The sequence below is a fragment of the Xenopus laevis genome, chromosome 4S (assembly GCF_017654675.1).
Source record: "Xenopus laevis strain J_2021 chromosome 4S, Xenopus_laevis_v10.1, whole genome shotgun sequence".
Classification (NCBI taxonomy): domain Eukaryota; kingdom Metazoa; phylum Chordata; class Amphibia; order Anura; family Pipidae; genus Xenopus; species Xenopus laevis.
In genome coordinates, this window is record NC_054378.1 from 105,659,238 (window position 1) to 105,677,483 (window position 18,246).

The 18,246-nt window shown below is 40.2% G+C and overlaps 1 protein-coding gene across 1 annotated transcript; it reads left to right on the forward strand.

The window, feature by feature from the left end:
• Nucleotides 1-430: 430 nt before the first annotated feature.
• gnat1.S (guanine nucleotide binding protein (G protein), alpha transducing activity polypeptide 1 S homeolog) lies at nt 431-9,921 on the forward strand. The gene is given in 9 exon segments (NM_001092927.1): nt 431-648; nt 4,241-4,283; nt 4,709-4,850; nt 5,220-5,377; nt 5,944-6,072; nt 6,434-6,563; nt 7,580-7,733; nt 8,094-8,288; nt 8,638-9,921. Coding segments are annotated over 8 exon segments (1,053 nt in total). The 5' UTR covers nt 431-542; the 3' UTR covers nt 8,285-8,288; nt 8,638-9,921.
• Nucleotides 9,922-18,246: the final 8,325 nt, after the last annotated feature.

Sequence of the window (18,246 nt, forward strand, 5' to 3'; positions counted from 1 at the left end):
TCACATCAATGCTTTATTCAATAAAAGATCCAACCTCTATGCTTGTTTCCAGAGACCATAACTGTATATGTCGGTAGGAAAGGGCAGGCGGTGTGTCTGAATACAAATGCTACTTGTGTTGGTGAGCTCTTTGTACAGGATAGAGATGGCTTAGCTCAAATCTCTCCTCTCTGGACTCAGCGTATACACAGATTTAAGATAAACCTCTTCTGTGGATAAGGATACCCATCTCTCATGGGCAATACACTACAGCTGAGCTCAGCATCTCCCACACCTGCTCAGCCCCCATACCTGTCCTTGCACCCAATAGGCCAAAGCCGGTCATCTGACTACTTGGATCTGTAAAACTCTTTTGGGAATTAGACCAGATCAGCTTTGGGAGAAGGAGAGGGGGTTGAGCACTCTAAGTGGTGGTCAAACAGCCAGGCTGCAGGGACCACATCAGCTCCCCATTCCCCTGTTTGGAATTCCCCCCATTTTCAGGAAACCAGGAGGTCAGGTTCAGCCATCTCTCTCTTGCTCCGCACTTGGAATAAGGGAATATGGGGGCTGGAGCCAGTGCTGAAGAGAAGCACTCTCGGGAGTTAGAAAAGAAACTAAAGGAAGATGCAGACAAAGATGCAAGGACTGTCAAACTGCTCCTCTTGGGTGAGTAAGCAAGCTGTTCGTAACTAACAGAACAAAGTACTGCTGGTCAGCCTGTTAAGAGATCTTTCATGTTCTGCTCTTGTTGGCCACAACAGACTTTTCCCAGACAAGAAACGGTACAGTGATAGAGAATTAGACAAATGAATGGGAAAGGAAAGGTCAAAGCAGGGGAGAAAAAAGAATGCAAGATCAATTAGAGAACTTCATTTGGCAGAAAGTGACTGGCTATAGCCCTTCTGTTTGTAGGGAGTGACATCAACTAAAGGGCTTCTGCTGGAAAAGAGACATCAATTAGAAACCATCCGTTTGTAGAAACGGCCCATCAACCTTTTTTTGTCACAAAAAAGGGAATATTCTGAAAAAATAAAGCAGTGGGAGAGAAAAGAAGAACATAGCCATTTAGAGTATACTATTATTTAGACAGCGGTAATCTAATAAAGGTATAAAAAAGCGCCGACTTAGAAATATTACAACTGAGCATTTATTTTTCCCCATCAACCTTTTAAGTGATTGGTTGCTAGGGGTTGCTACAATGGAGCAATATTGTACCTAGTACTACTGATTTAAGCTGCCATCACAAACCAGTTTCTCCAACTGAGCCTGTGTCATAATGCACAATAATATATTTTGGTTCATTTTGGTTCAGGGCCCTGTACCCCTTGATGCCTGTTCTGCTTCTAAGATGAAAGCATGGCTATTAGCAAGCAGAATAATAGAAAGTTCAATTTTTGGTGAAATCAGGTAGTTATGTGGATCAATTTTGGTAGTTTGTGGATCAATTTCTATGATGGAGAGTTGAATAATTGCATTCTATGAGATGAAATGGGCATTTAACATGGGTAACGCAATGCAAATATAATATTGGAACAGTCATTAATTTTCCCAGTAATATGCTGACATTTATGCCTGCGTTATACAGTATATTAATGCCTGTGTTTTTGAACTGCAAATACCCATGCATGGTGACATATGCATCCCAGAATTTGTTGCAGGATTTTGAATATGGCCAAAGCCTTAGGGGTTTTGATTAGTGTTCGGTGGAACACTTAAAGCCATATGAATCTCCTTGTTCGGTTGTCAGGTGACAATGTATGTGACAAGATATTCAGGGTCACATTAGTGTGCTTGACATCATGGCAGATGCTGTCAGAATATCTGAACTGAATAATTTTGTCACGGTATCCCATCCTTTCCTGGCTGGATTAAACCTTCTAGGGTGCTGTAGTATATACCATCACATGTATACTGCTTTCATACATACAGTATATTCCATGGAAAAAAATAAAATAATATGGCTTGGTTTGGACCTCAAATTACTCCCTTCCTTCCATCCGCTCTTAAACCTCAACCCCTTCAGATACAAGTCAAAAATGTTTAAAATAATACTTGTAAACTGTAAGTAATTTCAACTCCAACACATCCCATGAAAGGCTGTTCAGATAATTGAGGGATATCTGAGTTAAACACAAATAGAATGAAAGTGATGAGAAGAGAGATCAAGTTCTAATAGCTGATCCCAGCTCTGGGTCTTATCCCATTAAAGACACCCAGCCCCTAGAAAAGGAGGTTAAATCCGTACACCTTGAGAAGGTACAAGGTCGGCTTGGTAATCCCAAAGAAACACAGACAGTTTGCCATATGATACAGATACAATTTAGTGGCACAACACCATCTGACACAGAATGTGGTCTTTATCTCCAGATTTTGTGGCGTTCCCACTGCTCATACATAACTATGTGCACCATTATTAGCAGCATAATTAATACTGTATATACAGTATTAAAATGATATATGGTGTAAAGATGAGGTGACTGCATTTTCAAATTATGTCCTAGAGGGCAACCATGAAACCAGTTTAGGTACAGTGTTCCGGTTCATATTTTTCTTAACGTAGTAAACCTCCAATGATACCTGTGAAACATGAAAAAGCCCAATCCCCCAAGCCAATGGTGGAGTTTTTAGCTAAAATCAGCTAGAATCAGCTAAAATTGCTGATCTATTGCCAGTTATTGTTCTGCATCCAGTTATAGGGTTCCAGGAATATTGCTCAGCAATCAAGACTAGTAAAATCTCTCTGTGGTTTATTACATACTCAGATACCAGTAACTGGCAAGGTGGGAGGCTCAATCTAAAGGCCAGCTAGTGTGAGATTTGGGGACAATGGCCATTTGTTCTCCTTGATACACCTAAAAGTCCTAGCTTGACTATTAATTAGGATAAAATACGGGGTGGATATGGATTTGGTGTCCAATATATTCTTTAAACTATAGCTGAATGACTGATACTTATATTTTCCTATAACTGTACCCATTTCTTGAGCTAAGGGGGGCCCAGACCAAAGTTTTGACTTTCAAATGAGCCCTGCCCAAATGTTGGACTTCAAGGGTGGGCTTAAACTGCTATCAGTGTTATGCTATCGGTGTAGATGGACTGAAATGTAAAATCTTGCTGCTTTTCAGGGGAGTTTGCCAGAAATTGACACACAACTTACAGAAGAATTACCTTGGGGCCCCTAGATACCAGTGCCACATGGTTTTGGATATGAATCTTCATGTGTGAATCACCTGGTTTTCATAAATAAAAAAAATAATATATAGAAATGGCTATACAGTGCTGTATGTCTTTGAATGAGCCAATTGTAATACAGGGTGTGACATAATATAGGAGACACAATTGTGATAGAGGTTCATTTTAGATGAATGATCTTTCGCTCTGGTCTAGTTACACATAGCAATATTAAGACATTTTCTGTAATGTTTATTTGCACTAGACCAATAAAAGATAGTTTCCCAATGGTTATTAGACCGGAGGACATTTTGTCTGTATTATTACTCGTCCCTCTGCTATGTTTGTCACGAGTCCTCTATAATGACAGAACACAAAAGCTGCTAGAAGAGTTTAAATGTCTCTCCTTGGCATCTTCTGCCCAAATACCACTGATTATTTGTGGATCTCACTAGCAATGTTCTCTCAGGTTTGTTGAAAATAGGCCTATGGCTCAATACGACCCAACATTCTAGAAAGCTCAATAGGGAGGCCCACCAGAAGGAGAAAATCATAATTAACTGCTCCATTCATCAGGAGCAGCCTTATCTAGTCTACAGTAGTGGCTTAGCTAAAAGATATTGGGGCCCACAGTAAATCGTTATGCAACTGGAGGCCTGTTGGCTGGATGTGGATATCACCCCCCCCCCCAGTTTGCAAATGGGTTTGGATTGCATGACATCATTTTGATATAATCTGGCCCATAAAAATGTTGCATTTCTACTAACAGGTCCTCTGAATGGAAAATGTTCTGGATCCTTTTCTTTTGTTTCCACCATGAGGATAAGGCACATCAGTGTTTTACACCGTGATTAACAGCCAGGATTTGCATACAGAGGCCCTCAATTACTAAATTAAAGTACAACTCAAGACACAATACAGCAATCCACAAAAATCAGTCATAATTTTTTTAACATGGGTGAATACCAGATACCTGTATTTGTCATCTTGTTTTAGTTGCAGCACCCTCATTGCTGAGCCCATGACTGTTCTGCTGCACAGAACTTTCTATGCCTATATTACAATTATTTTTCTCTTTTGGTTACAGGAGCTGGTGAGTCTGGAAAAAGCACCATTGTAAAACAGATGAAGTAAGTTTTACATACAGCCCCATATTCCTCTTCCACACAATAAAAATGGCATATGTAGGAGACCTGTGCACACACAGCCATTACTTTGCACTAAGCTTTCCACTACAATAAATATACCTTTAGATATGATATAACTGCCAGAGTTGCAGTGATGCACATGCTTAGAGATCCCTCTAAGATTCCGCTCCTAACTTGCTATGGATTCTCCTCTTGCATATCTAATATGCTACAATGCTTCTATCATTCCTCACAAACATTTACAATCTCTTACTTAATATGATATACTAACCAAATGCTCTTCGTTTAGCAAACTCAACACCAGTTCCCTTTAGCCAACATGCTTGTGCCTATGTGCTACATATCCACCATTAGGATAGGTGCCAAAAAGGTTCCTACCAATCTGATGCATTCTTTTCTCTGACCAGAATTATTCATCAGGATGGGTACTCGCTTGAGGAATGCTTAGAGTTTATTTCAATTATTAATGGAAACACACTACAGTCCATGCTTGCTATTGTGAAAGCCATGAATACACTCAACATCCAGTATGGGGACGCAGCAAGGCAGGTGAGAACTTTATCTTTTCACAAAATAATTATGATGCAATTTATGGCAACAACTGCACAAAAACGGATACAGTCATTGCACAAATTTGCAATATTGATTAAAGATGATGCTCCCTTCACTTTTCAGTCTGTGCTGCCTCCTATTTCAAACTGTTCCCAAGTGCATCTGTTGACATATAGGAACCCTGGAGATCTACTAAATTAAAGGTGGCTGTAGCTCCAGGGCTTCTACAGCTGGCCGTATCAATACGCGCAGTGTACTTGTGCCCAAAGAATAACATATCATTTCGACACCAAGCATCACCAAACATAAGTAAATGACCCTTAAGAGGTGTGTGGTTACATTTATGACACATATGTTATTCCTCAGGATGATTCTCGGAAGCTCTTGCACCTGGCAGATACCATTGATGAAGGCACCATGCCAAAGGAGATGTCTGATATCATTGGACGCCTATGGAAAGACACGGGTATCCAGGCATGCTTTGATCGTGCATCTGAATATCAGCTCAATGACTCAGCTGGATAGTAAGCAAATATTTTGTCTTCCTGCATGTTTTTTTTGCTGTGCCAGTTTTAGCCATCACCATTCTCCACTTATTATATTGGTCCTCTTTGTGAAAGTCATTCCTGGTCTGGCAATCTTACACTCAATTTTATCTGATTTATTTTTTTTGTAGGGTCTAAGTTTATAGGGTCTAATTTTAACTGCAGCTTGCTTTTCCAAGGTTAGACCTCCCAAATGGAAGCAGTAAAACAACAGAAATAAGCAAATATCCAAGGGCTGATTATGACAATGTATCATTTTCTTAGTTTCCAATCTTCAAAGGTAAAAGTCCTATATGCATAATATCCTTTCCTATATATTTCTATTTTGGTAGTAGCTGTTTGCATTACACTAGGTGCATAACATCAAGAGTTTTCCAAAGACCTTGGCAGAACTGCATTATCCAGGAGGCAACACTAGTAGTATATATATATGTCTACACTGTACATCTATATATTGTACACATTCATATACAGTATCATAATGGGAGATGACCACCAACATTGCGAGTAGTGAGCTAACTGTTCTTAATTTGCTTGGTTCTCAGTTACTTGAATGACTTGGAGAGGCTGGCGGCTCCTGGGTATGTCCCAACTGAGCAGGATGTGCTGAGATCTCGAGTGAAAACCACAGGTATCATTGAGACACAGTTTGGCTTCAAGGATCTCAACTTTAGGTACTGAAGTTCTTCTGCTGGGATCAATTAGAACTGTTAATTGTTAATGCTTTTATGAGGGATTTCAGGTTTATCGACTACAGCAAAGAGTCATTCACCCCAATCTCACCTTTACCGGCCTTTGTGTTGAGCCCCCTCAGCCACTGCACCCCACTATTTGGAAACCACTGCTATAAAATATGTTTCTTCTCTAGACTTTATTTAGAAATGTATTGTGTTAATCTCCATGGATTTGCTCTTATTACATCTAGTTACTCATTTTTTTAGCTTTCCTTCCTAACCTCTCCAATTTCTGGAGATCTTAAATATTGCTCTTTGGAATATTGGCATCTTTGGTCTAAGGCAATGTTTTTGCTCACAGGATGTTTGATGTGGGGGGCCAGCGCTCTGAACGTAAGAAGTGGATCCATTGCTTTGAGGGCGTAACCTGCATCATCTTTATTGCTGCACTGAGTGCATACGACATGGTTTTGGTTGAGGATGATGAAGTGGTAAGATTAAAATAAGAGAAGGCTGGCTTCAGTAGGGTGTGATAGGCATAATGTGCAGTTCACTAAAAAAGATATTTAGTCTGCCTTCTAACGGGGGGACACATGACTGGCAGACACTCACTACAGTGAAGAGAATATGAAAGACCTAGTGCAAGAAGTAGGTATGGTACACAGCATTGCACACACCAGGGCACAATTTTATTGGATGAATTCTTGCAGAGGCAGTTTATAGACAAGCTCTGCTTGCGGGCTCGTCTGCAGGCTAACGATCAGTTGCACGGTAAGCACTATTTTCAAGGATTCTCTCTTATCCTCTCATACACACAGCATGCCTCCCATGAAGCCTTTAGGACCCCTGGCATGTGGAAATGCATGAGCAGAGTGCCACTAGCCATTGATGGGCCTTGTATACCAATAAAGCCTTCTCCATACTCTGGTGTATCCAACATACAGTGCACAAGCTTCCGTTGAGCTGCCTCACTACCACTCCTGTAGGTTCATTCTAACCTACAACTGAACACTCAGTCCGTATCTGGTCGCCATGGGGCTCCACCCCAAAATACTTACTCCTCGTCAGGACAATAGGCTGTCATTGCTGACTAACCTCTCTACCTTTCACTAGTAGAGTGAGCTCACACCCCACTACTATCCACTTACTAGTCCTAAGGATCAGCCTCCCACCTGGTCTGGTCATAACTGGTCAATCCTGCCTGCTTGATGATCCTAGGTCAAAGAGAGAATTCCCCTCAAGATTAAGGGTTGGCATCACTTTCTGGTTGAATTGTAACATTTTCCAAATTATTTGCATATGAAATGAATCTCTGTTTCACCTCCTTATAACATGACAGATTAAAAAGTAATAGATAAATGGAAAACTTCTCAGACATGCTATACAAAACATTCCAAGATCAAGGAAATGCATAGGCTATCAATAAATCCTATCTCAGTTATATTCGATATGGTAAATAGTATGTTATATTCTTTTCTTACTATTTATCTTGTTATTTTCATTACAGAATCGTATGCATGAAAGTCTGCACCTTTTTAATAGTATCTGCAACCATCGTTACTTCGCCAAAACGTCCATCATACTCTTTCTTAATAAGAAGGATGTTTTCACAGAGAAGATCAAGAAGGCCCACCTGAGCATCTGCTTCCCAGACTATGATGGTGAGTGCAATAATAATGACCGGGCCAGATTTCAAAGTTATATTCCCCTAGGATGGTGACTGCATACCCAGCATGCAGTCCCTGACAGACACAGGTGCACATTTGCATGAATGAAAGATCCAATAGGGGACTTTGTCCACCCAATAAGTCTGTCCACATGGAGACACAGGAACCGCACTAGGACAGGAGATTTTAAACCTGGCACAATCCCCGGTGCAGCTCCCTATTACTACAGAAAGTGGATGACATGCTGCCCCTAAAACTTTGACCTCTCCGCAAATCCGAGCCTGGCTAATGACATTACATCACTAACACACCAATGTGGTCTAATTCCTGATTGTTCTCTGTTCTTTAACACAGGGCCCAACACATATGAGGATGCTGGGAGTTACATCAAGACACAGTTCCTGGAACTGAATATTCGACGAGATGTCAAAGAGATTTACAGTCACATGACTTGCGCTACCGACACAGAGAACGTTAAGTTTGTGTTTGATGCAGTCACAGACATTATCATCAAGGAGAATTTGAAGGACTGTGGCCTGTTCTAAGGAGGTATGAACCACCATTAATGATAGGCCTTAATGAAGTCCTGTTGTTCAGCCACCATCAGCCTAAAGGGTTGGGACTGAGGCCTGTAAATACAATCCTTGGGTTATTTCCTGTACTAGTCTTCATTATTCGTTCTGAATAACTCAAAATGGTACATATCACATGGTACATTAGATGAGCATAAAATCATAAGACATTAGCTCAATAAATATATAATGTCTTGGGAGGACAGAATCAAGAATTTGGGCTAAATGTGCAAAGCAGGGTTTGGGTTAATATTAATATATAACCTTTTACTTTCACAGTTGTCTTTATTGCTATTCTAATCTATATCTCTATTTTCTCCCCATAGAAGGCTACGGAATTTACCATGGTGACTCTATCCTGAGCCCTTTACCCCATCACCCAATGGTGAGCAACTCATCGATGGAGCATTGCTGCTACCCTTGTGGGACCCCCATCTCCAGCTGACAGAGGAGTGACACCAGCCTATTGTATACAGTTCCTTCACACCCATTTAAAGGAACCCTAAGCACCCATAGAGGACCCATGACATGGTTTTAAAAAGCCAAACAAATTATATTTTAGAGAACTAAGTAAAGGAAATTAAAGCACTGGATATAAACAAGACCTCAGCGAAGGAGAACTTTTATAGGTTCAAAATTGAAAATGAAACGGTTCCTCCATTTCATAGAACCCCTTTCTCTGTCAGAGATGTCTATAATGTTTCCCAACTACTGGCGAGGGCTAACTGGCTGCATCTTATAAGAGATATTCCAGATGCAGGTATCACTTTGACTCAGTCTAGTAGTTGTGCAGCTGTAGGTTATGGTGGGGTGAAGGGCTGAGGTTTTAGGAATGTAGTGGTTAAAGGAGCATATCAGAGTGGGAAGAATTGCCAGTCTGTTTATAATTCAATTTTTTTTAGCAGACAGGAGAACTTCCCCAGATGTGAACCTTTAATTCTCACTTTGGGCAGTATTTGGCATTGGAAGATGGGGCTCAGTTCTTGGAGAGAAGCTCACTTTCATTTCTGCCCCACTTTCATAGAAATTTATGTTTTACCCCTTCTTTTACACAAACGTCATATTTATCACTTTACAGATGTGCCCAGCTGTAATCCCATGGCTATATCACCCAGGCTTTAATAAAAAGAGGCCTAATATAATGTACATAAATATATATGTAGAGGTGTCCATAATGTGATGAGATGCTTTCTTTCAAGCCAATGGGGAGGCATTTTCCTCGGGAATCTGCTATGTTTGTCCAGCCACAGTTAACTGAAAAGCAGCACAAACAGCCTTGTTGCAATGTTGAGTATATTGTCAGTATATGGATATCTTTACTTATATATATATATTTATTCCAACCCTAAAAGAACATCTTATATTTTAACAGCTTCTCCAAGAAAATAAAAAAAATCCCACATTTACATTGAATGCATCTGCAGATCAGTAAGAGGGGATGGCACCTTTTGCTATTTCTGTAGGGTTTCAGTACTAAATGCATTTAATTTTGTTTTGTAACTTTTCCCTGTGCTCCTACTTATCCTTCACTTTTCCCATCCACAGTTGTACAGATAGAATGTAGCAGGCTTTCGATACATTAAATGCCGTTGTTAGGCGGAATGATGTCACAACATGTTTCTCCTATCATTGTTGAACTATCAACAGCATTGCTGGGTGGTACGGGTTGGGTATGGCATATTAGCAGGTACACCTCTATAAGTGGACTTATAAACAAGCAGGCCGTGAAGAACAAATATCAACAAAATCATCTCCTCTCGTATTCTTATTCTTTGTCCATTGGTGGTAATGAGCTTGATGACCTTATCTTAGGTAGAAGTTAATGGCCATTGAAAGAGAATCTGGTGCAGGGACCCCTCTTTGTGTCCCCACAATGAGCACCATTCTCAACAGTGTTAGTTAAACAAGTAGTCAACACCTATATTGCTCCCATTTTTAGGCCTTACACAGACTATTTAGGCTTAAAATACATAATTTAGGCACAACCAATTCATACTCTACTTGGTTACAGGTCGGTCTACAAATTCTTTTTGATTACATGTTGGTCCTAGCAAAATTTACACATGGACCCTGAGCAATTAGCATTAGTTGCTAAAGTCCCTGTGATAAAAGAGTAAAAATGTAAAAATCAACTTTAAAATGATGAATCTGCTTTATAATTATTGTTGTTAATAATAAAATACGTTTTTATAAAGTGCCATCATATTACATAGCGCGTAATAGTAGGGGTATGGCATATACAAGCACATGCACATTCAACACAAAAATGTGTTTATTACAATGATCTTTATATCAGCTAAATATGACTCACTCTGCACTGTTCCCATTCAGCAATCTGTATCTCTACATGTAGTTTTGTGGCAGAGTGGGTTATTTTAGAAGACAGTTGTCTTTAACGCATTGTCTAGGCAAAAGAAGCACACATGATTTTTCCAATCTGAATTTGATTCCTGCATAGGGGGACACAGATTGCTGAGAGGGGGATACTGAAGTTTAACATCACACAATCTTTAAGTGACTATATTTAGAAAGTTTCTTGTTTTCATGAGTGGAAGCTAATATAATATATTGCCGACGATAGTTCCCCTTTAAGTGCTGAATATGTGAACTGAACACACACCGTGAAGAGAACAGGGCACAGGGCTGTGCAGTGAAGGAGTAGTCGAAATAGTGGAAGACAATGCTCAGGTCAAGTATGGCTGGAATCACTGTGTGATCAATAATCATGCTACGTCATCACTTTTCACAGACCAGAGTGGGGCACTACACTACAACCACTAGAATCACAGTCTATACTTAACATGCCAAACCCCAGTTTGAGTTGATCCAAAATTCTCAGTGTCCTACCAAAAGCATAGAGCTGTAGGGGAAGTGACCGAAGTAGGCCAACAACTCTAGTATAACCGGTGCATTTTAGCACACACTGTTATTTGATAAAGGGTGTGATGCAACCACCAACAGGGGGCTTCACATTGGGCTGCCTATTAGATATGGCTGAATATTACCCAATTGCAACCTCATCAAATGAGTAGATCTCAAGGTGTAGCTTATGTCAAGATGGATGTAAGTGGAGGCTGCACTGAGATCAGACCAACTGGGATTTTTACATCAAAGAAATGAGAAGGCGAGAAGGGAGATTGAGTAAAGAGATATATGAGCTTAAACCTTAGTAGCTGGATGGAAAACAATCAGTACTGCAAGCAGATTGGGGAAAAAGCTCTAACAATAGGATGAGCATTTAGGGACTTTATGGAATTAAGGGAAGGAGCTGTGGTGGAGGAGAACACAAAGATCAGGGAATAAGATGTGAGGGCATAGTGATCCCTCTGGGGAAGTGGAGGGTCTATATGGAGATTGGGGAAGCAGTTGAGAAGGCCAAGAGATGCATAAGGGGACAAAAAGAGACCAGGGAATAACCTTGTAACAGCATCTAGATTTTATTTACAGAAGAATTTCAAAAAAGCTATTTGCACCTGACAGGTCCTGTGCGTAATATAAGATTCTATGGTCTTGGGCATGACCTGGACAAAGATCATATTTAGTGTTTGACTTAGTAATATAGATTTAGCACTCCAATCACTGTTCACACAAGGACATGGCAGCTCTCATGGGTGATAAAAATGGTTCTTTGTTTTCTCTGAGGATTTTAAAGACACTATTATCACTTAAAGTTGGCCACACAGTTTTTGGAATCTCTGATTGGCAGATTCAGTTTGAATGATTGAATATTTTATTATTTTTCACTCATCTCCTTGTGTAGCCATTGACAATGAGCAGATCTCAAGGGTCGTAGGAGATTAAAAACCCTCTCTCCCATGCAGATTTTTCTGTGCTGCTATGATATGCCAGTTTGGAAATTAGGCCACTCTTAAATCCTTCAAAATCAGCCACACTGCTTGGTCACATTTCCTGTGTATGACAAGAGCACATCAACCTGAACAACACTGACAATCCAGGAAAGAAAATAAAGGAATCATGAAAATGTTGCTATATCCAAACTGGCAGAACAATCCCCTTGTAACCAAGGCAAGCCATTCACCAACTGCCCTGTATAACCCTGAAGCAGCCAGTAGGAACATGGCACATTTATGGCTCAACTTAAAATCAGGCAAGAAAGGAAGATCCTAATAATATACTCACATAGGGGATATACACAGTAAATATATAAGCTTCAATGGTGACATCCTTGTCTGGATCAGATATTGTATAAATACAACTCCAACTGGCATCCAACTAGAATCTTCATTGTCATTAGGATGTTTAAGCTGCAGTACTGCAATCTAGAGAACCAGTTATTGGACTTACCTGGCTTTTACAATTCTAATATTTGGCAGTTTGGCTCTCATGCGGTAATGAATATTTCCATTAGGTGGCAGCAGAGCTTGGACTGACTGCCGATTAGCCAAGAACTGTTCGGAGAGCATAATATATAATCAACCAACAATGTACATTTCCCTGCATCATTTCCACTGCACATAGAAACCTCAAACCAAGTATCCGCTATTCACTCAGTGGCTGGGCATCATACAGCCTGGAAGCCAACAAATTTTGAAACTGTTACTTCTTATATTGCAGAAATTCAAGTTCTTGCTAAGCTGATCAAGGCAACCCCTCCTTCCCTACTTTAATAGATGGACCTCTTCTTTGATGACTGCTGGGGGCCCTTGATAACCTCTGGTAGCACCATTCTTAGCTTGGGTGCCTAATCCAAGATCTCCAGTGACCTCTTCTCCTCTAAGGTCCTATGCAGCTCAATTGTGAACACCCATATTATCTGCGTTTCAGGGGAAAAGCTCCTATAGTTTCCCCCTACTGTGCTATACACCATGAACATTAGTGATAGCACAAGGTCTGAAAAAAGATTTAAAACAGACCCTGCCATTTCAAGTACACAGAGGCTCAAACAGCCTCTGTGTACTTGAATGCGAATGTGAAGGCATCTTATAGCAGCCCCTCTGGCTAAGCCAAATTCACATTAAGGAGCAGATTTATCAATGGTCAAATTTCAAAGTAGTGGGAGTTTTTTTGAACTCCCATAATTTTGAAATTCGAATAAAAAAAGACCAATTAAAATTTATTTCTATAAAAATCAAAGTTTTTAACTTAAATGTATTACCTTAACTAGTTAGGTAGAGCATGAGCTACACTGGACGGCTCTGGTTGTCAGTACCTCATGTGGTCCCGATCCCTAAAGTAGACATGGAACAGGGATAGAACAATAACCTGTTTGCCTTGTCAGTACTGTGGTCCCTTCACTACAGGCAAAGCAGAGCCTGGAGGAGAGCTACTACCTTCTATACTCCTTGGTGGAGCTCAAAGCTCTTACTAACTAATTCTCATTGACTCACTCCTCCTAGAGAGAGCTATCCTGCACACTAGCTAACTTCGTTCATGGGGTCCCTGTTCCCTAACTTCTTTAAAGATGTTCTCTTTTGAGGGCCTTTTTGACTCCAAATGCTGAAGGCAAAAGAGGAAGAACCTTCTCCTGGTAAACACTATATTACAGTAAAGCAGGATAAAGTCATCAACCTAAGGGCCAATAAACTGGGTATGCAAAATAAGTAGAAATGGTGACATGGGTAACTCAGCAACAAGGAAATGAGTTACTGGTAGGGGATGAAGCCATAGGGACCATTGATCATTTGGGTCCCTATAAATGTTTTTATTGAGACTCGGTTATAGCATGCAACATGGCAAGTTCCATAAAATCTATTATCATTTTTCCCCATTAGACGGTCAACTCTAAAATTACCTGACCAAGATTTTGACATTGGTTTCATTTATTTTGGAACTGTCATTATGGGCATGAGCTGTTTTGGAAAGCATTGCTGGAACAAGGGTGCCCTCTACTGGTCACAGAGTCAAAACTGCAGCCAAAAATGAGCAATAAGCAAAAAAGTTGTGGACAATAAAATCCATGAACAGTATATAAGTATGTGACATACATGCAGCTATATATTTGCAAGTTCCCCGAGGAGTGCTGTTCATATGACAGATGGTTTTATCAATGCAGAGTAGGGTTCTGTGTATAAAGTAGCATTGTGTTTAATAACAGTAATAATGCATTCATTTAAGTTTGTTAATTCTGCACCACTTGCATTTCGGTGATGCAACTGGTTATTTTGCTGCTTATTGGTAATATGCATAATGTCCATTGAGTGGTGATGATATAAAATACAGAGAGATGACTATAATTGCACAAATGGATCTCTTTAAATGGCACATTCCTGCTGTACAGCACCCACACTCCCCCTCTTGTACCGGTTATAAGATGTCCAGGCAAAGCAATAGCCAACCCAAACTGGAAATATTTTATTGGTCACATAATTGGGTTCCCATTTCTGTTGGGCTGAGTGTTCATCCTTCATGTTGTCTCGGGAGGGCGGGGAGCAAGTAGGCAGATAAAGGAAATTGCCCTTAAAAGTTTGTTCCTAATGAAAATACAGGAAAGTGCTGCCCAGTGACCGGTATATACACGTTCTACTTAATGTGCTCCTGAGTCTTTCCATTGCTTGTGACATCAGATGAGGGCCATGTCCCTATCAGCCAATAGCTGTGAGTTCCTGGGGGGAGTGCCTAAGGTGGAGCTCTCAGGGGGCCTGGCACTGATCTCACCCACTGACATTGCCGGCATGTGATAGTGTTGGGGGGGGGGGTGTGACAGTCACAATGTATGTCAACACACAGCACATATTTATAGAGAAATACCTACTGGTGTAATTCTTATATTTATATATAAACCTTTATTTGCAAAGCCTTGTGACTTGGGGGCAGAGTAAATTATAAGGTACAATGAGAGTCAGAACCTAAAGAGTTAAATGATGTTCATCAGTCTGTCCTTTGCTCTGCACTGTTGGTTTTGACTACTGGTGCCATGGAAACTATGCAGCAGTTCCCACAAAGCCTTGCACATGTCTGTTATTCTTATTCCAACATGTATGTTAATCATAGAACACACCAGGCTTTGTGGGAAATAGAGGCATGGCTAGAGGAGAGCCACTGCTGCTGCATTGCTTTAATGGTATATGTAGTCAGAGCAGACAGGACAGAGTCATACAGTTGCAATTTTTATTTATAATTAACAGGGATGAATTTGATGTACAGGTTCTTTTATACTGAAATTACTGCTTTGGATAGTAATTGACGGACGGCAGCTTTGTTTGTTTCCCTGTAGAGCAGTTGGCGACTGTGTAGAGATTTGTATTGGGTTTTATTTTTGCCTTTAAATCCCCTTTACTGTTTCCAAAAATCATGGAACCAGATTTGAACAGATAAACTGAGAATCTATTTGGAGGATTATTTTGCTGCAGCCACTGGTTCTGCAGATTTGGAGAAAGTTTGTATTAAACAATACAACAACTATAAAATCCACATTAGATTACATGACAACACAGGGCCCAGTGCAGGCTGCATATTCTGATTATTAATCAGTCTCGCTGTATCGCCTTCTGGCAGATATTATTTGACTTGTGCTGTTTTGATCATTAATGACGATCTCTAAGCAGCCCAGACCACACTGAGCATGTGCACAGTCTTGGTCTTGCAAAGATGTTTAACAAAGTTGGTGACCCCCTGTGGCCCAATTTGAAAGCATAAATCATTTGTTCGATTTGGCTTGTGGTGCAGTAAATTCATGTTCATGTTTAGTATACAAAATACAGCATTTCTAACCTTATTCTATTTTAGACTTTACTTCTCCTTTAAACAGTGCTAAAGTCTATTACAGGTGAACCTTTACTGGCACCATATTTCTTGTATAAAGAATTATATACCCATATTGTCTCTGGCCAGATGATGACCAGATTAAGCCATGGGTCAGACATTTTCAGGTTGAAACGTGGGCAACTATTGCCGAGTTAAGTGAGGATTAGACTGGGGAAATACTCTCCTTCTCTGCTCCCATAGCAGGATGATGCAGGTATGGGTTGGGTATGACCTGCCATGGTAACACTGTGTGGGTTAGGGTTGGATTTGAGTTAAGGTTAGGGTTGAGTGCAGGCTCAGCTTTTTCTGACCCACACATCACTAATGGATAGATCAGTTTTTTGCGTAGCAACAGCCATTAATCAGGTTTTTTCAGAAGTCTCCATAGAGGGAGGAGAGGTAAGTTTCCAACATGGAAGAATGATCTTAGTGGCATAGTAGAATATCTGCAGGTACCATAGCTTGGCATATAATATGATATGGCACGTAAGCAGTAATACCAAGTAAATAAATACTAGTTAGGAATGGCTAACAGCTGGTCTGTAAATGTCAGGATTTTGCCCCATATTCATTGATATTCCCAAAAGACTTCCTACTTTCAACACACACACAAAAAATCCCCATTGGAATAAATAGAAAGTGGATGAGTTTTTCAGTGTTGAGCTCTAATGTCACACTTAAAAATCTGCTCCTATTAGAGACTAAGCTGAAAGAGACATGATGTAGTGGTAAATAAAAGAAATTCAGTTATCTCCTTATTGCACACATTCCACTTTTGATACTTTGGGGTAAACTTACTAAACACCGAAAATTCGGCAGCACTACGCCAGGTGAAAATTCGCTCAGACAACGCTAATTTACTAAGATGCAAAGTTGCGTCCAGGGCACTGAATGGTGTTGAATTTTCGCTAGCATTACTTCGGCAATCAAAGCGAAGATCCACTAGCGTTCAAATATGCCTAGCGCATAGTCCCTAGCGTGATAGAGGTCTTTGCTCAGGCTAATTTGCATACGGTGGGAAATTATAAAGTTTAATTGACATATATATTGCAGCAAATACATTAAATTACACAAGTCCAGAGAACCTTAATAAAGAAAAAGAATAAAGAAATAAATAGAGTTGTTATAATGCCTTACACATGAGCCCACTGTATAGTTAATGTTCCATATGTTAGAAAATGTATGGGGGAACCCGGTTACCCAAAAGAAAATTTAAGGACTTTTGCAGGCTATCACTCTGAAAAAAGGAAAAGACTCCAGCGTTTTTTGGGACTTAGAAACTTTGGTAATTTTAGAAAATTTTAGAAACTTTTTCCACTAAAAATATGATGCAAGTAACAGAAGATTGAGGAAGATCTATGCACTCCAGTGTACTTCGCCTGGTCTGAGCTGGCGAAAGAGGTAACGTTCAGTAAAATCCAAATCTTAGTGAATTTGCGGAGTAATGTCCATTCGCCAGCCGAAGTTACGCCTGCGCCCATTAGTAAATTGGCAAGTGGTAACGCCGGCGTTAGTCACTTCGCCCTTTAGTTAATCTGCCCCTATGACTTGCTGATTTCAATTCTTGTATCAGCCCATAATAAATGTGGGCGGTGCTAAGGATTTAATGATTGTGATCACAGGAGACGTAGTACTATGTACTAGTTGCTATGAGACTGCTGTATAGCAGCTTAACAAGAGCCTCAGGTGATCCCAGCACTGTAGCCTCCTGCAGAACCCTGTTAGGTTTTCAAACAAAAATGTAGGTAATGTCATACTACCTCTTATCATTGGAGTTATGAGTGCCCTCCTGTCCATATATTCAACTGGGCTGAAAATTACCAATTTTTAAAAAGGAGGCTGAATAATTATATTTTGGGTAGAATGAGTGAAAAATCTGACTTTAATAGAGGTCAGTGCATTTTGATCCCCCACATTGTTCCACTAAATGATTATGTAATTCACCAAAAAACATGTATTTTATCGATTGACATACAGCTTCAGACTCCTATAACTGCAGTGGCTGTTCCTATATAAGCAGTTCAGTACTGGCTGATGATGGGAGCTGTCATTTGTAGTAGGAAATCTCTAATCTACATGCAGTACTGACATACTCTTATTTGGGCACCCACAAAGCACGACTATTATAGGAGAAAGCAACATTAATCATACTGACCTTGACATTTATATGACAAGTAAGCAGCAGGTGCCTACAATCTGATGCCTCTAGAATTGGGCCTGGGCACAGGGCA